This window comes from Parasteatoda tepidariorum, chromosome 3, assembly GCF_982258835.1.
Source record: "Parasteatoda tepidariorum strain Cologne lab strain chromosome 3, Ptep-v5.0, whole genome shotgun sequence".
NCBI lineage: Eukaryota > Metazoa > Arthropoda > Arachnida > Araneae > Theridiidae > Parasteatoda > Parasteatoda tepidariorum.
The window spans coordinates 71204667-71226662 of NC_141757.1; the positions used below are offsets into that span (position 1 = coordinate 71204667).

Consider the following 21996-nt stretch of genomic DNA (forward strand, 5'->3'; position numbering starts at 1 on the left):
AAATACGAGATTAAAGGAATGATAGCATATTAAATGTGTATATTATGTAAAGTATCACTTATTCCTAAAAAATTTATAACCATGTGGTTACCGTTCCGAACTCAAATTTTTAAATCTATTATCTATCGCAGTGATCACACAATATATAATTTTGTTCACTTCACTTTATATAATTTATCTTATATTAGGTTTTGTCTTATTTTCATGAAAATACCATTTTATATATTTCATAAAATAATTATGTTAGTCACAAGTTTTTAAGTTTTTTTTTTATTTTTAGGTTCAGTTTCAGTCTTTAAAAGCATGTTTCTTTCAAGTAAAAAAAAATTTACAATTATCAAATTTTGTTTTTAAGTTCGTATGAATTAAATAGAAAAGCATTACCTCGTGAATGAAAAGTAAAATTGTTCCGTAAAATTATTTAATGCGAAAGGCAAAAATTGTCACTCACTACCTCTCTTTTTATTTGTTTTAGTAATTTGGGGTCGTATTTACTTCATAGCGTGATTGATAGTTAAGCAATGAATAACTTAAAAAATCTTTCTTGCACTTTTTATTCATTTAGAAGGATCTCCAAGTAATGCTTTATATGAATCTATTTCCACCAAAGCCAAAAATTGGCAACATTCTACTTTTTATACCAAATGTTAATTTTATTTATTCATTATTATTTTTTTATTTTTTTTGCATGGCTCCTTAATTATCAGAAGTTTGGGATTTGGTTTCAGGGATTATTTTTGCATGCTAAATGGAACGGAATAAAGTAAATATTGATGTTTCTTCAGAAAAAGTGCGTTTTTTCTTCAAAATATCCAAATTACGTAACGTTTTTCGCTAACTATTAATTGTAATTTAAGATATTACTTTCAGATATTACTATAAAACTACACTTTACTGAATGAAAAGCCGACAAGCCTTACTAATGTTTTTTTTTTTTTTTTTTTCCTTTGCTGACTATACATTAAGGTTTATGTATAGTCTAAGCTGACGTCATCTCATATATCTTTCGACAGTAAATTCCTCAATGATTACTCAGTTACTATGAGCAACACAAGGACTTGTGTCAAGCTGGTTGGCATTCATAATCACAAAATTTCAGCATTTGTTTGGTTTGTGATATAATGATATAAGTCAAGTGATAATTCAGTCTCTGGCTTTGATATCTCTATAAATTACACCCTTTTTCACTATATATAATCCTTTCTTTCCTTGTAAGATTTTAATTTTATAATTCAAAATGTTCGATTGTAAACTTTATTAATAAAAATATATTGCCTCGGCATTTTTTACAGTAAGACCTCTTAACTAGTTTCTCAAAACCACCACCAGATGACAGACAAAAACTCCAGTTTCGAAAAAGTTGCTCAGTTTGTATGTTACGTCTTTTATCCGAGATTTAATTTTAAGGGTAATTAAGCCAACCAGAACCAGAAATAGTCAGCTGAGAAATAAACAAACACTACAACTATTACTTTTTCCAAATTAGATCTTGTTTTTGTTATGTCATGCTTCAATGGTGCGTTCATTATAAAGAAATAAATAAATAAAATTCATCCTAGAATAGTTATTTTACTACAAGAATATGAGAGCAATCACCTAATATCCCCTATTTACATTTATTTATTATGATATCCAGTAGTCTTCCATAATTCGCCAGCTGTTATTGATAGAATAAAATTCTTCGTAGAGTATACAAATCTTCCCCAAGTAATTTTCTTTCATAATATTCTTTAATATTTCCTTGTTTACGCATAATAAACAAGGAAATAATTTATATTCTCAGGCTTTCTTCCTGGGATATGAAATAGTCTTCTATAAGTCATCAGCTGTTATTCATTGAATAAAAATTTTTACACTGTCTTCTACAAGTATATATTTTCTTACAATAATAAATTATTTATTTTAAATATTCTTATTTCAACTTGATGATTTTTTATTTCTTTTTGTTCAAAAAATGATATTTTTTGTTCTCATTATGCAAACAAGATGATTTAATTACATTGTGCCCATTTTATTTCATCTCTCCTTTTAAATTCAGGATAAAAACAAATTTCTCCTCCCAGAAAATACTTATATTTAAATTTTTTCTGTGCTTTTTTTTTTAATAAGCAAATTTTAAAACAAATTTATTTTCTTATACAGAAAAAGTTTTTTATTTGATTACTTTTTATTCAACCAAAGTTTTTTATTTCTGCTGATATTGCAACTTACTAATTAATGTAAACACATCCTCTTTCATTTCATCTTTCTTTTTAAAATCTCAGGATAAAAAACAAAATATTCTTACCTAGAAAACTCTGTATTAAATATAAGTGTGTGTTTTTACGAAGAAAAATTTTTTTTGTATGTATACAAATTTTAAAAACAATTTATTTCTTCTAATTCAGGAATTTCTAAAATAAAATTGCTTTTGTTCATTTTAAATCAGTTATTGAACCTATTAAATGAGTGTGTAACATAGGGGATATTTCCATATTGTGATCTGTCACTCCAACTACAATCACCAAGGAGCCAAAAAGAAATAAACTTCAAAAAAATTATTTAAAAAAACCTGTAGTGGTTTGCCGGAGATGGCTACAAAATATACCCTTAGAGTTGGATTCTTTCTGTGATTATTTTTTAATTTTTTGTGGGCAGCTGCTCGGAAGTTATGCAGACTTGGTGATTATTCTGTTGCAAATCACGATATAGAAATCTTCCTGTAATGTGCTACCAATTGAAGTCTTATAATATTTAATAAGAATTTATTTTCTGTAAGTACTTTATATTTTACCTCCAATGATTAGATGAAATATTACAAAGAACATGTTATAATCATAATTATGATGAAGCATGCTTTTTTTTCGTGATTTAGACAAAGACTTTCTTTTTGCAATCAGTTGATGGTGTTTCCTACTGTTCTAGATGATCACTGAAAATTATTCCTAGATTAACCGTATCAGATTTTAATGGGCGTGTTATTAGACTATTGTTAATTATAAGACCTGGTATGTTAAAGTTCTGAGTGGTCTATTTTTTTGCTTCTCTTATCCCCCATGGCAGAATAGTGGCGGCACAGTAACATTGTCTCAGAATGTTAGAGTTTTTGAAGACTTCCTTTAGGAAGTTTTAAAAAAAAAAAATTCTGTTGAAATTTCCGTTCTATTTTTATGTGTAGCTATTACCATTGTTTTTAAAATCCTATATTTTTAATATGATATTGTATATTACAACTGAATCTTGAAATGAAAACACATCTATAGTAGGCCCTTTGCGAAGAGTCCAACTCGCATGATTTCACCTTCAATCTTTTTTTCAATAGTTACTGCTACGGATTTCAAGATTTTTTTAATGTGATGATGATTTACAAAGTGCGAAAAAGGAAATAATTAGTGTGTTTTCCCCATACAAAATACGAGAATACCGGCCATAATATTAGAATTTTAAAAAAATTACATATTCAAATAGTAAAGTTATATTATTTTATTTTAACTGAAAAGTTATTCTTTTTATTTATTTATTTTTTTGAAGTCGTCACTTCTGTTACTTTAAATTAGTAGCCTGTATAGTTGTTAATTTTAAAAATATCTTGCACAGAAATATTAATATTAGAGAGACATATTGCAGAAAGCCTGAAAAAATTCTGCCACAGTTTCTTCTGTTAAAACTAAAATGTCTAAAGATAACAATTGAAAAGGAAAAACCTAAAACTGACAATAGAAAAAAATATTTTTAATACTATTTTCTTTCATTGCTCATTTTTCAAAAAGAATGTGTTAGCTTCAGAATTGAAATATTTTGAACTGTTAAATTGAGTAAAATAGAGGGGGGGGGGGAAACAAAAGTAATACAAAAAAATTGGTGAGATTTCAATGGGTTTTTATTTCTGAACAAAAATTAAGCTGTAATGGAAGTAAGTTAGAACAAAAGAAAAGTTGAAAATTACCTACAAAGATAACAAGTCTTCTTTTCATAACTTAGTCTTAAAAATGAGTTTTGAATTTTGTGTAAGTTTCCAAAGAAAAGCGTGTTCTCAGTTTATGCAAATATGACTTTATATTTAGGAATGTATGGTAATTAATATTTTTGGCTACATAGTTTTTACTAAGCATTTACATCTAGCAGAATTTTGTCATAATAGTTGTACGGGCTTGCATTGGCAAATTTTATTGTTCCGGTGGATTAATTTTATATTTATTGATAAATATAAAATCAGACGACCCCTGTTCTATAACATTTTTCTGATTCAGAAAAATGGAATTATTTTAAATAAACTGGTAGATATATTATAATAAATACCTGCTGCCTATAAAGTTTCAAATTTGTAGGAATATAAGTTCAGTTGCCACTGTGAAAATATTCTTCTTCAAAATATTGATTTTTATTTTTGTGACTTTTCAAAAATAATATTGTCTCTCAACATAGAATAATTATTTAAATCACTTGGATATTTTGATATGACAGAAAAGTATGTCAAACAACTTTATTTGGACTTGTAAGCTACTCTCAATTCCTAAATCATATTTGTAACTTCAATATATTTTTTTTTATTGTAGATTCAGTTTAAATGGCGACAACGAAAATTCCAGAGCAAAAAGTTATTTTATGTGGAGAATTTGGTGTTGGAAAAAGTTCTCTGTTTAGAAGATTTGCTATGAATACCTTTGTTTCTAATTCTGATAGACATTCAACATTAGGACTTGATCATTTTGATAAAGTATATAAGCTTCATGGAAGAAATGTCCGTGTGAGTAAAACTTCTATAAAATTTTTAAATTAATTCTGTTTTTTTTTAAGCATAACATATTTTCCGTTCAAAATATTGGTTATCTCTTGTCTCTAGAATAGGGGTACACAATGTGCCTTACTCATATCAAATGTGGCCCTCTAATGAATAATTTGCAGCCTCGTGCCTTCTTCTATTAGCCTGACAGTCTTTTGTAGACCAGAGCCTTCCCTATAACCTTCCTCCATTCTGCAATTTTTTGCGATTGCTCTCCTGTTAGAAATTCTTAGGATTTTGAAATCCTCTTCCATACAGTCGAGCCACCTGATCTTATGCCTACATCTAACTCTAGTTCCCATTGATTTGTAATTGTAGATCATAAAGGTCAAGGATAAAGGGTCCATTTGACAGATGTGACTTGCATGCTTTTATCCTCTCATTTTAATGTGTTTGTTGACATTAGCTTCCTTAAATAGCCTATGTAGTTCAAAATTATGTTGTCTCCATAACCCATCCATATTTATAGCACTGAATATTTTTCCCAAGACAGCCTCATGCCTTCCAACTAAAATTAATTTTTTTAAAAATGGTGAATTTGAATAAGAAATTTTATAATTTATGATAAACCTTGAGAAAAAACAAGAAAATCATGACATTTAAACCCCAGAATTTTGAGTTACTAGTTCAAAGTGTCAAAAAATTTCAGCCTTTTGACTATTCAATTTCTTAATACAGTAAATCAAAGATGTATTTAAAGAATAAAAATTTAAATAATTTATATACAATCTGTATAAAACTGTTTTTTTAATTCAAAAATATTTTGACAGAACTTCGGTAATTGAAGAAGTCAAAAATGAGGAATGTTGAAGTAGTCAGCTGTACATGTTGACTATTCCTAGTCATAATTTTTCGCATTTATCTAAAAATGTGTAGCTTGTATTTTTAATTACATGGAAGAGTATATAGGAAGTAGAACTTTATCCTAATAGAGTAAAGCATTTCCTGGCCCATAACGGGCCAGGAGGGTCATGGAGGTTAAGGCTCTACAATTTTGAGACCAATGCCATGATTGTGGCAATGTGTTCAGCACTGCACACAGGTTGCCTTTACTTCCCGGATAAGTTGGTACCCATTGATCGGAAACTGGGTGGATTTCAAACTGACACCGGGGATCGAACCCCAGTTGGGAACTTTATCCTATCTGGCTATTGTGCCATCTGCTGCATTAGATTGGATAGTCAAGAGCATACTGTATTTTGTAATTTTTAGAGAGTAATATTGTCTTTTTATTCTTTTGCTACTGTATTCTAATTTTATTTTTTCTGTTATTCTTTAGCTTCAGTTATGGGATACCGGTGGAATGGAAAGAGTTGCTTCTATTACTAGCAGCTATTACAAATTTGCTGAAGCTGCTATATTGGTTTTTAGTTTTGACAGTCCTGACTCGTTCAATATTCTATCCCAACACCTGCTAGACATAGTGACTTACGCTGAAAGTGCCAAAATATTTCTTTGTGGTAACAAAATTGACTTGCTCAGTCAAAATTCTGATCCTTCCATTACAGATGCTGACATAGAAAATTTCTGTGAGCAGTGCCATAATTTAGTAAGCGGAGTCTATAAAACTTCGTGTAAAACTGGAGCAGGAGTGGAGGAAATGTTTACGGACATAGCACGCCAGTTGATTGGCACAAGCAGAGTTAAAGATATCGAACAAGAATTAAATGACTCATTCAAAGTTTGTGCTCAAGATGAACCAAATGAATCTTGTTCTTGCTAGTATTCTTAATAACGTATAAAGATGTTGCTTGGAATGTTTATTTACATTACTAATTATTATAGTGATTTTGTGAAACTAGTCACTAAATTAGTATATAAGGCTTTTCCTTTTTTTATACAACTTTATTTTTAAACGCTATTATTCACTAATGGCCAAATAATATTCACTACAAACACTTATTCTTTGACCTTTAATTCTACTGTTATTTCTTTGTGTTGTGTATTTCTTAAACTTGTTATTCTTTTTCTTTTTATCTTGTCATTCTTTATCTTTTCATATCTTTACTTAATTTAAATTTAATTTCTTATGTGACAAAACAATGTAAATTACTTAAATTCATATATCTTATAAAAGGTAGTTGATCTTTCGAAAATAAGTCATTAGTTTTTATTCTTATAACATAAGATGACAACTATGTTTTGTAGTCTATGTCTATCATCCAAATCCATTCACCTTTGTCCAACCATATGTGGTAATGACTGCATATACATTTTGTTTAAGTCTTATTTTATCAATTAAGTTGTTATTAGTTAATTATGGCATTTGAGTTGAAATTTGTTGTTTTAAAGTACTTGATTTTTTTTTTTAAATATTAATAATTTTTGAAAATATGCAGATAGTTATAAAGGTTGACATGTACTCAAAAATAGGCACTCATTCTGTAGACTTGCCAAATGTGTATAGGAGTCTATTTTTGAAGGCTTGCAACTCATCTACAAGGGAAAAAAAAACATTCATGCCTGGCAAGTCTTGAGAAAGGGTGCCTATTTTTGAGTGCTTGAAACATGTTGACTTTTATTTCCATCTGCATATTTTTAAAACCAATAAATGGTATAACTAAACAAACTATCCACTTAAAAATTTAATCTTAACTTAAGTCAATTTTAGCTATGAAGGAAAAATCGGAAATGTTAATTTGTTGCTCATAAAATCAAGTAATTTTGTCTTTAAATTATTCAAATAGATTTTCTTCTATTATATTTTTACTGCAGCTATTCATTTTTCATGGTATTTTGCTATTATTAATGCATTATGCTTAGGTCATAATTTAGTGAGATTTGTTTTTTTTTTTTTTTTTTTTTTAATATTTGTATCTTCTTGGGCATTATGATCAAAAATGCGCGTAACTGTTAATGCAATGTGAGAGTGACTTGCATAACATAAATTTTGTAATAATTATTGCAAAAAACAAAGAAGTTTTCACAAAATATTTTCGTAATATGAGCTTTAAGAATAAAACTCCAAAGCTGATTTAATATTGATTCAAATATAAATTTTTCTAAGAGTAAATTGAATCTTTTAAGTTTTTTTATTTTTGATATTCTATGTTTGAATTTGTTATTTAATATTTATTTGAAGAAATAAAAATATGGGAAAATACTTGATTGAAGGGTTATATTTTTGTCATGAAAAATGTCAAAAACTTATACAAAACTGTCAATACCTGGGAGATTTGTTTGTATACTAATGTATAACATGATGATATACTAATATTTTAACAGTGTTTTTGACGTGACTATTTTATCCATGATTAAAAACAGTAAAAAATTTAGGCGTGTCTTAAGCTTGCCAACCATAAGTGCACTGTATAAAAATTTTAATCAAATTTTAAGTAAGATATAATATGGTAGCAGAGTGTATTAACTCTTTTTATGTTTAAAGGATTGAACTTCTGCCCTCTTGTTTTTGTAACCAAAATATACTTTATATTTGACCATTTTGTATCAGCTTGTTCAAAAGTGTGCATTTTAATATTTGTGTACAAATTATTTATTCTAGGCACTTAAGTTAATTTATATTACAGAGGCAATACACCAAATTTTTTATTGGCCTTCAAACTCCTAAACTTCTTCAAAATAGTAAAGTGAGATTCATGTGGAATTGGTGAAGTTATTAAGTGAATAGTTTTTGATGGAGTTAACTAACATGAATTATTTATTTAATATGCTTATATTTTATGTGAGCTTTGATGACCTTAGGGGTTAAGGCACTCAGTTAAATGACTGGTGTTAGATTGCCTGTAGCAACTTGAACCCAGCTTCAAACCGACATGTACCAGCTTATCTGGGAAGCATAGATTGCATGTATGCAGTGTAGATTGCATTTCCTATTATGAGACTAAAGTATCATAATACCATTGGTTTTGAAATTGGGTTGATGAAGCCTTAATTTCCTTTGCCGACAACGGACTGTTGAGGAAGCACTTTGCTTCTTTTTTTTCTTTCAAAGGAGAATATTTTGAAGGATAAAAACTGATCTAGCTAAATACTTTTTCATTAAAATATGTATTCTGTTAAAAAAATAAAAAAGCAAATGCTTTTTTCTAGAATCCCTCATTTTTAAGTATTCTTATTCTAAAGTATTCCTCATTAAGTACAAATTGTTTAAAATAAGATGTTACAAGAATAGCTAGGACATCCTGATAATATTACTGATTAATATATATTTCGCGCTCCCATGCCACGGGTCCTGGTTTCTATTTTGAAACAGGGCAAGATTGACTCAACCTTCCATCCCTTTAGTGGGTTGATAAAGTGAGTTGCAAACATGCTTGAAGACTTAGCTCTGGAGATTCCGCATTTAGCTGACCATCCAACTGGAATGTCTGTTCTGGCACTCCACAGCCCAAGGGGTGGCCATGATAGACCTTGACCCTCAGTGGGTTGTCGTGCCTCTAAATTCAGTTTTATATATATAATATGCTTGCTTATATATATCAGGGGTCTGTCTAGGTTTTTCTGAGAGGTACCTATTTTGTGAAAATTTAGACATAATTTGTGAAAAATTAAAAATTATATTTAAAAATCCAACACAAAAATATGGCAAGAATATGGATTTATCATTTCTTAAGGAATACAAAAATAAAATTTTAAGAAAAAGTATTTTGTGAAACTACCGTTTTTCCTAAAATTAAATTTGTGAAACTACCGTTTTTCCTGAAGTTGAAATTGTGAAGGTACCGCTAAATGGTAGTAAATTCGGTCTGGACAGACCCCTGTATATCTATAACTAAATTACAATAAAATTCTAAATAAGACTCCTAAAAATTTCTTTTATGTCCCCATAACCCCACTAACATAAATTAAAAAAATTTATAAGATATTCGTTACTTAAGTAATCTGAGGGTTTTTGAAATTGAACGATAAATATTTGGGTGCTACAAATTATTTTTATTCATCTAACTTTTTACATGCTTTTTATAAATTTTTATATCTTATTAACTATGTTTGTCAATAATTTCTAAGTGTTAAATCAGTTTCTTAGTACCTATTCCCTTCCTATTTTACCACATATACTTTTGTATTTCATTTATAGTTTTGATGTGAAAATTAAACAGAAAAATTACTCTTATCTTTCGTAAATATAACTAGAAACATAAGCTGAAGATTTAATAATTGTATACTAATTTAAATTTTTGGACAACTATACTTTTGTGTGTTAAAATAGCCTAATGTGGAAAGATTGCCATCATGTAGCACTGGTAAACATTAGTACACTCATATGTCACCAAATAAATTATTTAACTAGACTTTTTCATAGAAATTGGCATTACATTTTGCATATTTATCTAAATTTTAATATTAAAAAATAGATAAAATATAATATTAAATATTTAAAAGTCCTAAAATTGAAAGTACATTGCACATTTTAATTGGTTATTGTTATAAAATAAAAACATTTATTGAAGTATTTATACGGACAAATTTTCAACTGTATTAAAACTGGTTCAGTATTATGAAACTAAATAATTCATTTAAAGTAATTTTACTGAATACACAATAAACATCAATGTTTTTCTGTTTACCTCCAAAGTAATGTAATGATAGTTTCAATGTTTATTGAAGTTTGATGAAAGTTTTAATATTTCATAATTATAGTGAGAAAATGAATGTGTTTTGGATGTGTTCTGTTTTCATCTGTATTTAAATAAGCAACTTTGTTTTTATCATAATTACAAGCAGTTAATAAATTCTACATTTAATATAATTAAATATTATAATAAAAATATTCACTAGTTTATTAATGAAACTTGGATATTTTCACTAGGAACTCTTTCAGAGGTGGTAGGTTATGAATTTTTTACAATAATGTTAACAGCAAAAATTTTTCTAGTTTTTATCTCTTGAACTATGTAGTTTTTAATCAATCACTTAAACTCTTTCTCCTCTGACATTGCATTTGTTCAATACTAAGTTGTAGTGTGAGAAAAATGTAGGAGGAAATTAGTGATAAGCTAAGTTGATAATTTCTATTTTAGTTTTAAAAAATATGACAAATGAATTTCAGATCTAAGCATAACTACTTTCATTATTAATATATTTTGATTTAACTCAATTAGATTTTAAAAATCCAATAATTGTGGCATCAGTTTTTTATATTTTTTTAAAAAAGTACGTGTGAAATTATGAAAATTAGGACGATAGTTAACTTGTTAAATTTTGAAAATTATTAAGATAACGCAAATCATTTAAGGTAAACGTGTATTCTGCACACAATTTGTATGGTTTTCATGATTTGAATTTTGTTTCAAAATTTACATCCCGTAAAGTGTTAAGAAACTGTTTATGACGTTTGATTAGTACTGAATGTATTAATATGATTTTTAAAAAAAACGTAAAAGATTTCCTAATTAAAATTGTATTTAATGATTAATATTTAATGCTTTAACTTCATTCAAATATTAGATATTTGAATACATTTATGTATAGCTCATTTCAATAATATTTAATCGTAATTTCTTGCCAATATAGTTTGTTAAAAAGTTTGTCCCATTTAATTAATTCCAAGCAAAATTATTTTACTGTCTAGTGTTTAAAAAATTAGGTTGCTTTTTGTCTAGAACCAACTGAATGGTGTTTTTACTGACCTCTAAAAATGTTAAAAGCTAACTCTAGAAATTATTTAATTGTTATTAATATGGAGAAGACGTTTGTATGGTTTTAATCTTTCATGTATTGATGATTTATGTGAACAAATGTAACTTCCTTATTTTGATGCAAACTGCATCATATTTTAATAGATACTTATTTACTAATAAATATTACCAAAGAATACTCTTGTTCATTTATTATATACTTATTTAATTTATTTTCTTTTACTTAGCAGGGTTTAACGAAACAAATTTTCGGAATTGTATGGGAAGATGCACAACTTTCACCATAGAATGTAGGGCAGACGAAAAAGAACAAACCGCGGAGGAAGGTTCCAGCTTGAAAAAAATTGAAACTACAACTAAAAGAGGCAGAAAAACAATTTTAAAAAAAGTTTTTTATTGAAAACTAAATTAAAAATGCTCGAATGAATGGCCACCAGCTGCTGTACTACAGAGTTTAGTCTTCCTATCGGTAACGTTTCGAGCCTCATAGATACGTGGTTTGAAAAAACCCAACCCGCCCGGGTTTTATTGAAAAAACCCGGGGAAAATTGGGTTTTTTCATTTAGTACTCATAAACTACTTACTGTGAAAATATTTTTATGTATTAAATAGTGATGTATAAACTTAAAAATAGAAATAAATCCAAAAATGTTTATATAAAATATATATATTATGATTAAAATAAGTTTAAAGAATGCACTATCACTAATACATGTTTGAATCTTTATTCTTAAATACATAACTTTTCACAATTTTTAACTGAAGCACTATAAAATATAAATGCAACAGTAATATAAAAGGAACAAGTTTATTAATCTTTTTGTTTTCGTTTGTTTATGTTTATATATATATATTGCTTATTAAAAATTTATAATCAGTGAAAACTAAAATTTCATCTAACTTTTACCTTTAATAAAATTAAACTGGAATACATATTTAATGGTCTTCCATGTTTTTATAATACGATCAATAGAAAGTGAAATTAAAATTACATATAATTATAAAGAGTATCAGTTACTAGTCCCATTTTTCAAATATTTAACCTTAAAAAAAAGACTGCATTTTCAGATAAATTTTAACTTTATAATTTTAAAAAACGAATTAATTTAAAAATTACAAAAAAGCATATGTAAAATTTTTTAGCTTATTTTTTTAAAGCCAGAAAATAAAACTTTGAATTTGTTAATTGTTGTTTAATGTATCACTTAATAGAAATTGTTTTTTCATTTGTTTTTAATATTTTTAAACATGATTAAAGGAAACAAAATAAATTATGTTCAAATAAAATCTTGAAAATAATATTTAAAAAATCTTAAAAATAATATTTTATTTTTAACTGTTTTTTAATTGATAAACTTTCTCCAAATAGTTAAAAATTGTCAGCAGATGTTAAGAGTTAACTTAAAAAAAGATCAATTTCTCTCTTAGATGGTGATACACTTTTACGAGTTTTGTAGCTTTATCTATTCCTAATCTATTTCGTAGTTTACTCTACACCAAATTGAAAGTTGAAAAGTGTCTTTCGATAGAGACGGAGAATGCTGGTGCTGACTGTAAGGAAATTTTGTGGAAACTTGGAATTTTTTTCATAATTTTTTATTTATTTATTTTTTGTCGTAATTTTCTACTATTTTTTGATGAAAACTGTAGAATAACGGTGTTAAGCATCATTGATTTTGGAAAGTATTCATGATTTGTAATTTTGAATGCCATAACACCTGGCAGAAATTCTGGATGATGATTAGAAAGACAGTTTTCTACTAATTGCTCTTGTTCATCATTTAAAAATTGTCCCCTTATTTCGGGATCCAGGATGCATATGCTAATAGATGAGGCGGCTGAACAGCCTGATGGAATCGTTATACAAAATGTTTATGGGGTTCCAATTCATCACACGATAGTAAGTTAATTCATAAAAGCTTCTGAAGTTGAAAGGTTTTCTAATTGAAGCTTTTTTAAAGCTTCAGAAACAATTGATATCTGTTTTTCCAAATTGATAGTTTATTGGTAAAGCCCAACATTATTTAGTATTTTTGACAGATAATTATTAGATTCACTTTGATGTTCAAGAGCAATCTCTTGATATTTATGATAATTATTGGCAAAAGTTTTTAAGCGTTCAAAATATGAACTCCACCTAGTATCATTTGGTAAATGGGGCATCAAGGAGTTTTTTTTATTTGCCCATCCATGTGCTTGATGCATATTTCTAAAATATTTGTTAACTTCCACGATGTGCCCAATGACAGTATTAGGAGATAATTATTTTTCAACAAAATTTAAAAAAAAAAAAAAAATTTGTGAAAAAACCCACCAAGTGGGTTTTTCACAATTTATTAGCAAATTCCTGACATTTATACTTTAATTTACTGCATACCATTTAATTTGCTTTTATTAGCAGGTTCTATTAAAAGTGTAACAAAAATATCAATTGAAGCGGTCAATGTTAAAAGGAGTATGTTACAAATCTGCACTTTCGAGAAAAAACAAAATAAACTGTCAATTGTGAAAAAGTTGTTTTAAATGCTTCCAAATTGTTGGATTCTCTTCTTTAGGCAGTCTGAAAAATTACTCAGTATTTGATAATTGGTGAATGACATTCCAAAACCAAATAAAAAACTTATTTTGGTAAAAATGTTACACTGTAAAATGTTTAACTCTGCTTCAATGTGAAACTTTTTATTTTTCTTACATTTTTATTATTACAAAATAAATTTTTACAGTTCCTTAATGATACGAAAACATGAAAATGAATTATATTTGTATTATCCAGATGAAATGATCAGTAGGTTTTGTGGTTACGCATTTGCCGTCATAAAACATTCTTGCTTGCCATAAGCTCAGCTTGTGACATATTTGGTAAAATGGCTATTAGCTCTGCAATTCCTTGGTCTAAAGAAATGGTAGAATTAAAACCCAGTTTCTTTATTTTAGCATAGGATACGTCATAATCTCGTTGATCTTTGTCCTCCCCCTCCCCAACTGAAATCTCACAACTGGGAATGAATCGCTTAATCTGTGTAGCTGCATTAAGTTTTGTCATGTTCATCGTTTCATCACCAACATTGAAAGCCAGACCTGAAATATTAAAGGAATTTTTATGATTTTTTTATAAAAATTTACACAAATTGTCTTAAACTGAGTTGATAGATAAAAAAATAGTTGTTTCTTTTTAAATGCCTAAAATTTTATCCTTATGAAAATTGAATTTACATTTTGTAAAATGAAATGAGTTTCTGTCATTGCATTAATGAAAAAAAAAGCAATTTTAATAAATGATTAACATTTTCTACTTTTTTTTTGATTAAAGCAATATTGGAATTTTATTTGGGTATTGTAATATACATCTAGTTAGAAAAAAGTTTAAATACGTTTTGATTGAAATGTTTTATTAATTGCTTTGATTTTTACAATTCGAACATTCTGTTTAAAGAATACTGTTGAAAAAATTGCTCATTGATTTTAGAAATAAGTTCATTGGAATTGATATGAATTTCTATGAAAATAACAACAGCAAAAAAGATAATATTCTAAATTTTTATAACTTTAATTATTTTATAATTTATTTTTATTTAATATATCATGACACCTATGTATTTACTTTTGATTTTTAACTAGGTGTAGATTATAATTTTCAAAAGTTTCTATAAATAACATATTTTAAAATCATTTGTCATGCTTCTGTTTAATACTATTTATACAAAATTAATATTCATTAAGCTTTTTTTTCATGGAAAATACCAATAGTTTTTTCATCAGTTCAAAATGAACTAACTCTGTAAAATATAAAGCTATGATTAATTTGTATTCATATTGAAAACATGATCACAGAAATTCATAAAAAAAAATAATGTATCATTGACTTAGCCAAGCCTAAAATTTATAGCATATTAAAATCTTAGAATTTGCATAGTTATGAGTACATAAGTTGAGTTTCATTAGTAGTATGCAATTTATCAAATTCTTTTATAGTTTTATACAACTCATATGCATATAAGTCTAAAAGTCAGTATGGGAGAAAAATTATTGAATTTTCAATTTTTTTTTTATTTCTCCACCCCACAAGAGAAAAAAGTTATAAATGAGCCCCTCGTCTTTGCTGTTATAAGTGGGATATTTAAATCAAGTCCAACATTTGCATATTTGTAGAATGTAATGAAATTGAAATGTAGTAGAGAAAGAAAAAAAAGACTTACCTCTCATAGCTTTATAGTTATCCAGAGCAAAAAGGAAGGCTTTGGCGGCATCCCGTACATGTAGAAACGTTCTTCTGAACCAACCTTGATACAGGCTGAAGTTTCCATCATTAAGGGCTTTCATTGTCAAGTCATTGATTAACAAATCTAAGCGTATTCTTGGTGACACTCCGAACAACGTTGCCAATCTCAGAGATACACCTCCGTTGTTTAGAACAATGTCCTCGGCTTCAGCTTTTGTTCTGCCATACAGGGTCAAAGGTGATATCGGCGTTTCCTGTTCACAAATTCAACATTAGTTAACTAACAAAATAAAATTTCCTGAAAATCTAAAATAGATGTTCTATTTGAGCCTCAACCCTCCACCATTAACCTCCATATTCAACTCAGTCCGAATGCTTTAACACTTAATAAATGAAGATTATCCAAATCTCTCTTGTAACAATTATGGTTTGTGCAATGTAGAAAGTTTGTGTACTCCAGCAAATTTTGAACTGCTTTATCAACACATGATGGAGTCTGCTTATAGTATACTCAAAAGAACCGCTCGTCAGTTAATGTTAATATCTGAAAAATGATAGAGATTGTGAGAAAAAAAATTTAAAGATACTAACTGTTTCGAGTTCTTTAAAACATACACGTCCCGCAGTGGACTGATCGTTAAGACGCGGTTCCCTGCAGATCACCGAAGTCAAGCATCACTGGCTACGGTCACTGTGCGGGTGGGTGACCACTTGGATCAGTGTGCGTAGGGACCGAGGGCGTGCAGTATTGGTCCTCGTTAAACTGTTCTACCGTAAAAAGCTCGACTTCGCGTGCAGGCCGTCGGGCTACCGAAGCGGGAGTGCCATCCCCTCTGCAGAGGATCAAAATTGTGATGGCATGTCTTCAGATCATCCTCAGGGATGTTTCCCAGACAGTCGCCAATAGCCTATTGTGCAGCTCTAGTGCGACGTAAATGAACAAAAACTTAAAACATACACTGTTTTAAGAAAAAATATTTCATTGATACTGCAGTACAAATATGATAATGAAGTAATCAAAGTTCTATTTTTAGAATCTAGATAAAAACCTGTATTTGCAAGGTGCGTAGCGTTTTTGAAAAGTGCTTAAAGGTGCTTATTTTTGATTTACGTTTCTTAAAAGCCCTTAAAGGTGCTTTTTTTTATTTGGTGTTTGTAAAAAGTGCTTAATTTTTTATCTTTTAAGAGAAGAGATTTTTTCTTTGCCGTATCAATCGTCGTTCTAAATTACAAAAAATCATGATTTTTATAATTTTCTCTCCAATATTTATCAAAAACTAGTCATTTTATCATGATTATGTAAAGTTTTTGATAATGTTTTTGAATTTTATTGATTTTATGTTTATAAATTATGAGTTTTAAGAGGATAGAAAAAAATAATTTTTGTTGCTGCACAGATCCTAGGTATAATGAATTTTTTTTTTTTTTTTGGAAAGTGATTAAAAAATATTTTTTTAATGCTTAAAAGGTGCTTATTTTTTGATGAAAAATCTGGCTACGCACCCTGATTCGATATAACGCAAAAGTGGTCTCGAGAATATTAAAGCATTTTTATTTTAAATATTGCTATAGCGAAAAAAAAATTTAATTTTAATCTGGCACATGCATTAAGCTTCCTTAAAATGAATAAGTAACATATTCATATGCATACCTCGGTGCAGATCCCTTCAATGGCACCATAGCAACTGCCTGTACTAGAGTACACCAATTTTTGATGTGGTTTCAAACATGATACTAATATCTGCGTACCCGTGACATTGGTGGTTTGGGCAAGGAGAGGATTCTCATCACATGCGGGATATCCAACAATGGCGGCCAAATGTAAAACCGCATCTACATCTTTGAGAGCTTTGGAAAGAGCTTCCTTATCTCGAATATCTCCTTTGACGATGTGGAGTGATTTATTATTGACATGAGCCAATAGAGATGAAATCCCGAAGTTGAAGAGATCGAATACTGTTACCTGCACAAAGAAAATGAATAAATTAAATTATGCCTAAAATTAGATTTAGAACTTTTTTTAATTAAATGAAGAACCAATTCTCTGATTTAATTACAATTTATCCACTAAATTACAAACAGGAAAGTTTGGAGTTGTACGTAGACATACATTTTTTTACGTGCATATTTTTTAAGAGGCAGTCAATTGTCAAACACCCTATGCATGCAACTGTGCGTATACTCTAATGCGAAATAAACAGAAATCATTGTATAGGATTCATTTTACTCTTAAAAGAGGAATTTTGTTTTGAAGAAATTACTCCTACCATATCACTGAATTACCTATAAAATAAAATTTCATTTATTTAGGTTTGCTTTGCAACAGATCCAGCTGTTGTGATTTAGCGCAAAAATCCCAAATAACGAATAATACTGATAGAGTTTACAGTTGCGAAATTCTGATCGACTATACTGCGCCGAACTCGAATTAATCATTGCTAGAAACTATGCATGTTACAGATATAAAAGAGAATAAGATAAAGAAAAGGAAGAATTGTGACTCGGGCATTACAGAGAGTAATTACTGAAATATATATACTCTCGATAGAATTAGACATCTTTCTAATAATTTCAGTCGACTAAATGTGACTTATGCGTCGCCGACGACGTTACATATTCAGCCTACAAAGAAATTGCACGCGAACAGAAAAATCACATTCTTTAAGAAAGAGTAATAAAAAGAAACACCATGCATTTCCAGAACGCAGGTGCACTAACTATAATTAGACCAGCCGTTTGAAAAAAAAATTACATATACTAAGTACAATTAAAAATATTTACACCATAAATATATCTATATATTGTGGCTTATATATATTTTGAACAGTATTATATTCTTGGAACATAAACTTTTTTGAGTAAAATATTAAGATCATTGCGGTTACACCGGAATTTTAAGGATCAGAAATCCGGCGGAAAGGAAAACATATTTCTTCAGAGGAAATATTAGTTTTCGTGATTAACTTTATTACAATTGTATGCTCTTATTACTACATCTAGTTACATTAGTTGACGCTCTCAGTTTATGAAGTATTTCAAATAAAAATAGAAGTTGAACAAGTCACCCTGAATATGTTTTAAGTAATGAATCAGGTTTTTTAAATACAGTTTCTAAAAAATAAAAAAAAACAGACACTTTTGATCTAATGATCAGATTTTCATGTACTTGAACTCACTTTTACTGTTTCCAGAGGATAACATTAAGTATGCTAATTAATTTCTACTGAGGATATTTTAACGTACACAAAAACGTACTTTTTATAAGCATGCATTTTTTTTTCGACGAATTTTTGACCCTCAAAATATGGGAGGTAACAGTGTGGAAAATATGGCCCCAATAGTTTGGTCAGGAAAGCGGTCGAAGGTTTGAAAGTTGCGTATTTGGCCATATTTCTGGAACTAATAGATAGAATTAAAATTTTAGTCCACGATAATGAAACTTGTTTTTTTATAGAAAATTTCACGCAAGAAATACTTGATAAATATTAATTTTTTATTATTTAATTTGCTAATAGTCGGAAATTTTATTACATCAATTTACAAATTTAAGAGATGAAATCTCAAATTTAAAGTGATTCAGTTGTATAGTTTTTGAAAAATAAAAAATGCGACTTCTTTGAGATGGCGAAGTACGCAAAAAGTGACATTAACTTCCGAGTTCCCAAAACTATCGATAGCTCTTCCGTCCTAACTTCTGAGACCATATCCCCCCCCCTCTTTCGACACCCCCTCATCCATATTTTAAAGGTTCAGAATTCGAATCAGTCAAAAAAACGAATGCTTATTCAGAAAAAGTACTTTTTTGCGTCTGATTTTGTAACGTAGAATGTCAACTACACTAATTAATTAGAATATTTAAGATTAGGCCCTTGAACCATTAAGATTAATGCTACAGTACGTGAAATTCCAAACGTTAGATCAAAAATTATTCGGTGTATACTTTTTTTTCTCTGAAAACTTTAATACCTGTAAATGTAATATACGCAATAAAAAAAATTTAATAAGGCTGTAAACGGAATGTTTTTTATAGTGTGTTAAACTAATATAATATTAACTAGTACCTATATTTGGCGTCGATGAAAACGTTTTGTCTCAGTCACAACAGAAATTTTTCTACTTCCTTGCTTAACTACGGAAAATAATAAAACTACTTTTCCTCGAGTTATTAAGCAAATATTTTTCGATATTTTTATTTCGTTTCAAATGTGATTTAGTGAATCCAATTACCGAGTTTAAAAGTTGCATACACCCATAAAAAATGCTTATAAACATCTTTTTTTTTTTTAAAAAAAAAAAAGCATTTTTTGAAACTTTTTTTAAAATTTCATTTAAAAAATTTCTCTATTACATTTCTCTATAAAAATTCACTCTAATAAATTTCCCCATAGTTACTCTTAAATTACTTTATCACCCGCTTTGGTCAGTTACTAAGCAAAATGATTTCAATAAATATTAAATAATGAAGAAATTGCGTCAATACAATTCTCCGTTCGTGAACACACATGAAATAAAATCCATTTTCTATCTAAAAGGGTACCCTTAATAATAAAGACATTAAATGAGAGCATTATTTTAAAGAAATTACCTCTAAGTCTTCTTTTAGAAGTAAAGTCACTATCTCAGAACCGATATAACCAGCTCCTCCAGTTATAAGTACGTGATGAAAATCACGGAATCGGGAGTGTCCGTTACTAATCTCAGTACTCATCATCAAAATTATTGACCACGGGGAGGGAAAAAACTTTCGTTTTTATTTCAAAATTCTTTATCTTTTCAGAAAGAAAAAAAAACATGATAAATTTACTGTGTAAACAAATGTTAAAATTATGGTTATCATGCGCGAAATCAACACACTCATCTAAGTGATGTAACGTTATCTTAAAAAATTAAGTTCAAAATAGCAACTTTATCGAGTTCTCTTTCATTAAAACGATTACTTATATAAATATGAACCTTCGTTTTTGTGACCAGCAAACGGGACACCATCTACAGTTAATGTCATTAACACCGATTTTTTTCTTTATAGATAACTATTGTTTGTTTGTTATCGGATTTTCACTGTTCCGTTCCTGTCCTATTTTGAGTCCTTTTCTAGTAATAAATACAATAATAATTCCATCGAATATAATCTCAAAGAACAAAACCCTAAATATTCGTTAACAGCCGTAGTGGCTCAGGGGATAGATCACTCGCCTCCCAATCAGTTGATCCGGGTTCGAATCCCGACGATGGCTGGTCGATACGATTTTTACGCCCGACTCGCACCTACTACTCAGCTCTGTAACACAAATGCGTGTTACTTCCGTCAAAAAGTCCTCCATGAAAGCAAATTTCTCCTAATACTTGATCGAGGATTTCCTTGTTTTCTGGGTTGGGTTCAAAATTACCAGACTACGGAGTTGAACATGGATAGTCGAAAACTCAAAATTGGGTCAGGTTGGCTGTTCAATGACAGTTATAAAATAAAATATATACAACCTCGGTCGACTATCCAATGCCGGGAATAAAATCAAATATGTACTACTATGATAAAAATGTACGGAATGGAACTAAATCGAATGGAATTTACTTAAATTTGTGAAATTAAGTTCATCGATCTAAAGCATTCATATCGATAACCACGAAGAGGCAATTACTACTGTGAGAATAAAAAGTCGCACAGTGCTATATCAAGAGAATACGATGCATGTGGAGCTGTATTTGTTGAATGTTGAGTCAAAAACTAGCGAATAGCTGCGAAGTTTGAAAGCTCGCTATGAGGGTGCAAAACCTATGCTATTTTTTACTCCACATTTCAAGTCGCTGTCAACTAGTTGCTTTACGCAAACTCCGCCAAACATTCAATTAATAATCATTATTGACTGTATGGCTAGTCGGTAGGAATTCCTTTAACAAGGAAAACAATCAGCATTACCTTGATTTTGAGCATCACCTTTTAAACGCTAGTCACTTCATTGCTCAGCTGTTTCTGTGTCAAAAGCGTATATTCAAGTTTTATCATCAATAATAATGTGTTTTAGAAGGGAATTTTCTTATGAAAACATCTCATTATTGTTTGTGGAACAAATTTGAAATTCATGGAACAACTGGAGTTGCCGACGCGTCTCAATTGTTAATGATTAAATGTTAATTTAAAAATACTTGGCAGAGTCTAAATGATATAGAAATTAACAGAGAGAGAGATCGCTGATCACTTTCGTCAGATTCTCTAACTTCTTTAAACTTGTTTGTCAACTATATATTGTTGTTTTAAAATCTTTTCGCATTATTCTAAATCGTTTTGTAGCAGAAATTAAATTGCGAAAAAAAAATTATGCATATTAATGTAGCAACTTTCGCTGTTTTAGAAAATCAGTAGAATAAAAATTCTTCACTCGTTAAAAGATTATTTACTTTTAGAGAATAAAAATTAAATT

General features: G+C 28.9%; 2 protein-coding genes across 4 annotated transcripts; one reads left to right on the forward strand and one right to left on the reverse strand.

Moving 5' to 3' along the window:
- Positions 1–1378: 1378 nt before the first annotated feature.
- On the forward strand, positions 1379–7387 carry RabX6 (RAS oncogene family member RabX6). Of its 3 annotated transcripts, none has more exons than XM_016069207.4 (3): positions 1379–1707; positions 4536–4726; positions 6042–7387. In XM_016069207.4, exons 2-3 carry the CDS (start codon positions 4547–4549, stop codon positions 6483–6485), a joined length of 624 nt encoding a protein of 207 aa, XP_015924693.1. In that variant the 5' UTR covers positions 1379–1707; positions 4536–4546; the 3' UTR covers positions 6486–7387. The 3 variants fall into 3 exon arrangements, with proteins under 3 accessions (XP_015924693.1, XP_042894694.1, XP_015924694.1); XM_043038760.3 differs by having other exon boundaries at positions 1428–1516; XM_016069208.4 differs by having other exon boundaries at positions 1435–1868.
- Positions 7388–14024: 6637 nt separating this feature from the next.
- On the reverse strand, positions 14025–20356 carry LOC107448280 (uncharacterized). The gene is made up of 4 exons (XM_043038761.3): positions 20166–20356; positions 17232–17543; positions 15558–15834; positions 14025–14439 (listed from the first exon to the last, which is right to left on the reverse strand). The coding sequence occupies exons 1-4, from the start codon at positions 20289–20291 to the stop codon at positions 14174–14176; spliced, it is 981 nt and encodes a 326-aa protein (XP_042894695.2). The 5' UTR covers positions 20292–20356; the 3' UTR covers positions 14025–14173.
- Between the last annotated feature and the right edge of the window lie 1640 nt (positions 20357–21996).